Below are 7,424 nucleotides of genomic sequence, written 5' to 3'. Positions count from 1 at the left end.
CTCGACAACTATATGAGTTTCTTTCCCAAAAATTGGTTTATAACATAGGAGAAATTTAGATATAAGAGATAAGCGGCCGAAACAAACTTCCTAAATCAGGATTTTCTACATCCAAATAAGAACAGCCATATGACATGACTTTTACCAGATTAATGTACACAGAATCTATTGTAAATCAATCGACAAACATCAATCTAAAATCTACTCTAAATCGATTGCAAACGACTGATTTAATAGGGGAAGAAGAGAAGTTAATAGGGAAGAAGAGAAGTCACACGGGAAGAAGATAGACGGGCACTACGGCAGGTTGTTGACGCAACAACAAGTTAGGAACTGATTTACTGTAAATCATTCGACTAGCATCAATCCAAAATCTACTGTAAATCGATTTCAAGGAACTGATTTACTGTAAGTCTACTGTAAATCTATTGGAAGAAGAGAAGTTAACAGGGGAAGAAGAGAATTTACCTAGGAAGAAGATAGGCACTGCCGTTGACGCACTCTAAATCGCGGTAAATCGCAATGCCGTTGATGCAGAAGCGAGTTAGGTTTTGGTGGCAGCAACAGTCGATTCAACTGTTCAATCGTTTTCTAATTGTTTTCTATTTTTTTCTAATTGGGAAGGGAAACGATAAAAGGTATCCAAAAAAATTGGAGGGAAAGATGTTTCTCTTTTTTGTGCGGAGGAAAAGTTAAAATAATAAAAGATTAATTTTAATTAGTAATTTTTAGTGGTTATTATTTTTTATTGCCGGTAAAAGGATATCTTTTACTGGCTAATGGTCATATGCCGCTAATATTTAAGCTTAAAGAATTTATTAGCGACCATTTCCTTATTGCCGCTAAATAATTGCCGCCAAAGGCCTTTTTTTTGTAGTAGTGTTTCAACAGACTTATAAGGATGTTTTACAAATTTAGATTTAACACATATTTGATATTTTAATTTATTACACTCGAATTTAAGCAATACTTCTAAATTAATTAACTTCCACAAGGTTTTGTAATTGACGTGTCCTAAATGAATATGCTATAAATCATTTGACTCTAATAAATAAGAAGAAGATGAAATTTTATTCATATTGTCAACAACCATTACATCTAGTTTGAAAAGGCCCTTTGTGAGGTATTCCAACATACATTTCGTTCTTGCTTACAACAACTTTGTCAGAAACAAATATACATTTGAATCTATTCTTAATAAGTAACGAAGTAGAAACTAAATTCTTCTTAATAGTAGGAACATGAAGAACGTTGTTGAGCGTTAACACCTTGCCGGAAGTCATCTTCAGGAATATCTTCCCATAACCTTCAATCTTGGCTGTTGCAGTATTTTCCATGGAAAGCTCTTCTTCGGGATCAGCAGTAGAGTAAGTCGCAAATGCTTCTTTGACATCACAAACATGTCGAGTGGCTCCAATATCAATCCACCACTCCTTCGGATTTCCAACTAGGTTGCATTCCGAAAGCATTGCACACAGATCATCAATGTCATTATTTTTCTCCACTATGTTGGCCGGTCCCTTCTTCTTATCCTTTTTCGGGAGACAACAATCAAGGGCTTTGTGACCAGTTTTTCCACAATTATAGCAGTTTCTCTTGAATTTCTTTTTGTTCTGCTCCTTAGTTTGTCCAAAAGACCTCTTCCTCTTCTTACTTTTTGGAGCAGTCTCCTCAACGATACTAGCACCCATGATCGTTGAATTTTCACGAGACTTCTTCTCGGCTATTTTGTTGTCTTCCTCAATCTTGAGACAAATCACAAGATCTTACAACTTCATTTCTTTGCGCTTATGCTTAAGATAGTTCTTGAAATCTCTCCACGAAGGAGGCAATTTTTCGATCATTGCAGCCACTTGAAATGCTTCATTAACGACCATACCTTCAGCAATAAGGTCGTGAAAAATAAGTTGAAACTCCTGAACTTGGGTTCCAACAGTTTTGTTGTCTATCATTTTATAGTCTAGAAACTTGGCAACCACAAACTTCTTCAAGCATGCATTTTCAGTCTTGTACTTCTTCTCAAGTGCATCCCATAATTCTTTCAAAGTATTCGTAACACTATAGACATTATACAAGTCATCCTCCAAAGCACTTAGGATATAGCCTTTGCAAAGAAAATCTGCCTGTTTCCATGCCTCAACAATTAATCATAAACTTCTCATTGTCCGGCATGTCGGCAGCAGGCACTGGAGGGTCTTCACTAGGATGTCTTCAAAAGATTTAAACAAGAAATAAAATTGAAAAAATTGGAAGAAAACTAATAAGAATTGGTAATCCATCGAAAGGTCTGTAGATGATAAAAAAGATGAAATGTTGAGAAGAGCAACAATAGCAAGCCGATATGCTAAAAAAATGCAAATAACAGAGAAGGATGAGCATTTTTTTTTTAAATTATGATTTCAGATTCGCTTTTATGCTGAAATAATGCACTTCAAAGGTATCAATATTTATTATCGCTTAATTAATTTTTGACAATGTTGATTACATGAAAGTATTACCCTCACTTTAGTCTATTCTAACCCTAGAAGAGATCTAGGGTAGTCTATTCAATCCAAGAAGCGATCTAAGATTCAATACTATTATTTTTGGGGTAACTATACTATGTAATATTTCCATTTTGGTTGTCTAATATACTACCACCAAAAAAAAATTTAATATGTGAGGATTGACCTAGATAAAACAAGTGGTGCCATTTTAATCAATATATAACAAAACTTTTATTTTTGCATGTTATGGTATATATATTTTAAAAAATTATGACGAAGAATTAAGCTAAAAAAGGGAAGATAAGTTATGTAAGCCCGTTAGAAATAGGTTTCCTAGATAAGCGGTTTACTATTTACATTTCCACCTTGGCTTCTACAAAAACGGCACTACATAAATTTCTCTGCGCAGTAGGGTTGAAATATAGCAACTTTCAAGCCACAACAATGGTAGAGAGCAACAACAGACATATTGCCTCAATGCCTAATTCAAGAAATACTCTCTTATCTTAGTTTTAAAGAGGCAACAAGTTGAGCATTTCTCCAAAACATGACTACAAGTCTGCTTGACTCTTCCCAATGTTGAACTCAGTGTTGATAAACGGGAAGACATAAAAATAGTGGGTAAAATCCTGGAGAGATACAGGTATTGGAAAATCCCTATTGAGAAGTTTGAAATTTTTCCTCTGTATGATAAGTGGCTTGACATCGCACTTCAGAATGATGTAAAAGATCTAGTTTGTGGAGCTCCTGGAGCCAATATACGCCCCTTTCTTCTTCCTATTTTCAAAATCTTGGCAGCAAAATCCTTAAAAGAATTAGTTCTGAATGGTTGTATTCTAACTGGCGTTTCATTATCTAGTAGTGGGGCGAACTGTTGTTCTTTGAGAAAACTTTCTTTATTTCGAGCCTGTTTAAGTGACGACATGCTTCAAACTATACTTAATAGTTGCCCCTTGATTGTCAGTTTCATCCTTGAGGAATGGAATGTGTTGAAAAGGATTGAGCTGCGAAATCTTCAAAAGATCATGTCAGTTTCCATTTCAGCATTTAATGACCAGCTTGTTAAAATTCAAGCACCAACTCTTGAACACTTGTCTTGTTTTGGTGGTTTGGGGGATTTGTTGTTGCTGGAAACTGTTAAATATCATAATCCGAAATCTTTAGAGCTATCGCGTGTGAGGATATCTGATGGATTGCTCGATGGCGTTATTGCAACATCCCAATTCCTTGAGACTTTGACATTAAATCACATTTCTAAAGGGTTGGAAACGTTTAATATTTACAAGAGTCTATCCTTGAAGGTCTTCATGATTGAGGATTGCGGGCACATAGGGGAGATTGATGCTCCAAATTTGGAATCACTTGAGTATAAAGAAGATCAAGTTCTTGAGCTCAAAATGTTGAAATTCGAATACACATACAGAGCCAACGTAACATAAATTATACAAGGAACGTACCTTCAGCCATAGTTGTTCAAGTGTTGTAGAATCGCCTTATAGAACTTTGACAGAAAATCTAAGAGCCTTCTAGCCTGTGCCAATCGTAGGATGCCAGACTGATAGAGTCACAGGCGTATTTATAGATAGGCTAGGGACTCTTAGGCAAAATACTTTAGCCCTAGGGACTTATCCATAAATTATAATTACCCTAGGGACTCCTAATATATGGTAATTACAAAATATTATTTGATATATTATTTTCTTTAGAAGATAAGGTAAATAATTTATTACCTTATATGTGGGCCACACTAGAAATCTCTAGAAAGAGACGGTGAATTTCTTACATTCTCCCACTTGGCCCACATATTTAAAATTAGATAATCCTTTATGATAGATAAACACATAGTATGGCCACAGACTTTATCACTCAACTAAAAGTTGTGCAACAATCACTTTAGCTAGAACATATCATTACATGAATCATGGCGGTCATGCTCTTAAACAAACACTTCCTTCCATGTATTACAATGCACAATACATTCTAACAAAGTGTCAACAACTTTATGAATGAACTTAATATAAGTCAATCAAAGTCCAACTTTATTGATCCAATGATTACAAAACAATTAATACATGAAAAATCAAAGTGTGCACTATCATGTATATCAAAATAAATATAATATCTAGACAAACTGTTAGAGAATAAAGCAAGGCTAATTTGAGCTACTAAGACTCATATGGGTTACATGATTCTTGAAAATATTAGCCGGCAAACCTTTAGTCATAGGATCAGCAATCATTAAGGTAGTACTAACATGCTCAAAATTCACATCTTGCTTCTTCACATAGTCTCTAACCATCAAGTACTTTATGTCGATGTGCATGCTTCGGCTGCCACTTTTATTATTCTTAGAAAACAAAACTACAGCTGAATTGTCACAAAAAATTCTCAATGGCCTTGAAATGGAATCGACAATCCTAAGGCCGGAAATAAAGTTTTTCAACCATAACTCTTGTGATGTAGCTTCATAGCATGCTATAAATTTAGATTCCATTGTGGATGTTGCAACAATGGTCTGCTTGACACTTTTCCAAGACGCAGCACCTCCAGCAAGAAGGAAAATGTGTCCTGAAGTAGATTTACCAGTGTCTTTGCATCCACCCAGATCAGAGTCTGAATATCCAATCACCTCCAATGAGTCAAAGTATTTGTATGTGAGATTAAAATCCTTGGTTCCTTGCAAATATCTCAAGACCCTTTTACCAGCTTTCCAATGGTCAAGACCAGTGTTACTTTGATATCTGCTAAGCATTCCTACCGCAAAAGCAATATCAAGTCTAGTATAGACATGTGCATACATAAGACTCCCGACAAGGGAAGCATAGGGAATGTCTTTCATTTTCTCCTTTTCCAATGCATTTTGTGGACATTGATTCAATGAGAATTTGTCACCTTTAATTATGGGTGCTTCTATAGGTGAACAATTCTTCATCCCGAATCTTTCTAGAATTCTTTCAATGTAGGCCTTTTGAGGCAGTCCAAGTAATCTTTGAGATCTGTCTCTGTGAATCTCTATGCCAATGACATAAGAGGTTTCACCCATATCCTTCATCTCAAAATTCTGGATAAGGAACTGTTTAGTCTCGTGCAACTATCCCAAATCACTACTTGCAAGTAAAATATCATCCACATATAGGACTAAAAAATTATATTTGCTCCCACCTATCTTAAGGTATATACATTGATCAATGATGTTCTCTGTAAATCCAAATGAAGAAATAACATTATGAAATTTAATATACCATTGGCGGGAACCCTGCTTTAGCCCATAAATGGATTTATTCAACTTGCAAACAAGGTGACTTTTGTCCTTATCACAAAATCCTTCAGGCTGGCTCATGTATACTTTCTCTTCAAGATCTCTATTCAGGAAAGTTGTTTTCACATCCATTTGATGTAACTCTAAATCAAAATGAGCTACTAATTCCATGATTATTCTCAATGAATCCTTCTTTGAAACTGGAGAGAAGGTTTCATGGTAATCAAAATGGCTTTATATCGTTCGATATTACCCGATGAGTCTCTTTTAGTTTTAAAGACCCACTTGGAACCTATGGTAGAGGATCCCTTTGGTAATTCGACGAGATCCCAGACTTTATTTTTAGCCATAGATTCTAACTCTTCTTTGATGTCATCATACCAAAGTATGGAGTTTTCTCCACTCATAGCTTGTGAAAACAAGCATGGATCATCTTTTAGTCCAGTATCATAATCAGACTCGTGGAGATATACAACATAGTCGCTAGAAATTGCTGATTTTCTAATTCCTGAGGATTTTCTCACTCCCACTGGTTCAGACACTTCTTCAGTGGGTTCAGGTAAAACGGGTTGATCTTTATGTGGCTCCTCAAGTGGTGGTGGCTCTTGAACTTGTTGTTGTTCCTATAATTCATGAGAATTTTTCTGAGCAACATTCAAGTTTCCAATATATAAAGGTACCACAGGTGGTTCCCTTATTTCTTCCAATTCTACCCTTTGAGTCAAACCACTCCCACTCTCTTCATGCTCCTCAAGAAATTTAGCGTTTCTAGCTTCAACAATTTTAGGAGAATGAGAAGGACAATAAAACCTAAATCCCTTAGAGTTATCTGCATAGCCTATAAAATAACCGCTTATTGTTCTTTCATCCAACTTCTTTAGTTGTGGGTTATAAACCCTCACTTCAGTTGGACATCCCCAAATGTGTAAATGATTTAAACTAGGTTTCCATCCTTTCCATAACTCGAAAGGTGTCTTGGAGACAGCCTTGGATGGAACCCTTTTTAAAATATACACATCGATTTTTAAGGCTTCACTCCATAAGGATAAAGGTAAACTTGATCTGCTAATCATGCTTCTTACCATGTCCATTAATGTTCGGTTCCTTCTTTCTGCCACACCATTTTGTTGTGGTGTTCCTGGCATGGTATATTGAGCAATTATACCTTCACTTTCAAGGAACTCAGCAAATGGACCCTTAACTTGTCCCTTATCTGTGTACCTACCATAATATTTTTCACTCCTATCAGATCTTATAATTTTGATCTGTGCACCAGTTTGTTTCTCTACTTCTGTTTTGTAAACTTTAAAAGCATCAAGTGCTTCTGATTTGTTAAATAGAAAATAAAGATACATATATCTTGAATAGTCATCAATAAACGAGATAAAATATCTCTCACCATTCAAGCAAGGGGTAGGAAAAGGTCCACATATGTCTGTATGTATGATCTCAAGTAATTGCGAACTCCTTTTGGCACCTTTAATTGATTTGTTTGTATGTTTACCCTTTATGTAGTCCACACAAGTCCCAAAGTCAGAAAACTCAAGAGCTTTTAGAACTCCATCATTAACCAATATTTTGACTCTATCAATAGATATGTGTCTCAATCTCTTGTGCCAAAGACTAGATGAGTTCTCATTGATAATACATCGCTTAGTGTCAATTTCTTTATCATGCAA

At 35.5% G+C, this 7,424-nt stretch overlaps 1 protein-coding gene across 1 annotated transcript; it reads left to right on the top strand.

The window, feature by feature from the left end:
- Nucleotides 1-522: 522 nt before the first annotated feature.
- LOC142162070 (uncharacterized) lies at nucleotides 523-3,925 on the top strand. Its single transcript, XM_075218375.1, has 2 exons — nucleotides 523-638; nucleotides 3,076-3,925. Exons 1-2 carry the CDS (start codon nucleotides 523-525, stop codon nucleotides 3,923-3,925), a joined length of 966 nt encoding a protein of 321 aa, XP_075074476.1.
- The last annotated feature ends 3,499 nt before the right edge of the window (nucleotides 3,926-7,424 follow it).

The sequence above is a fragment of the Nicotiana tabacum genome, chromosome 7, assembly GCF_000715075.1.
Source record: "Nicotiana tabacum cultivar K326 chromosome 7, ASM71507v2, whole genome shotgun sequence".
In the NCBI taxonomy this organism is placed as follows: Eukaryota; Viridiplantae; Streptophyta; class Magnoliopsida; order Solanales; family Solanaceae; genus Nicotiana; species Nicotiana tabacum.
This window is presented reverse-complemented; position numbering and strand designations above follow the sequence as displayed.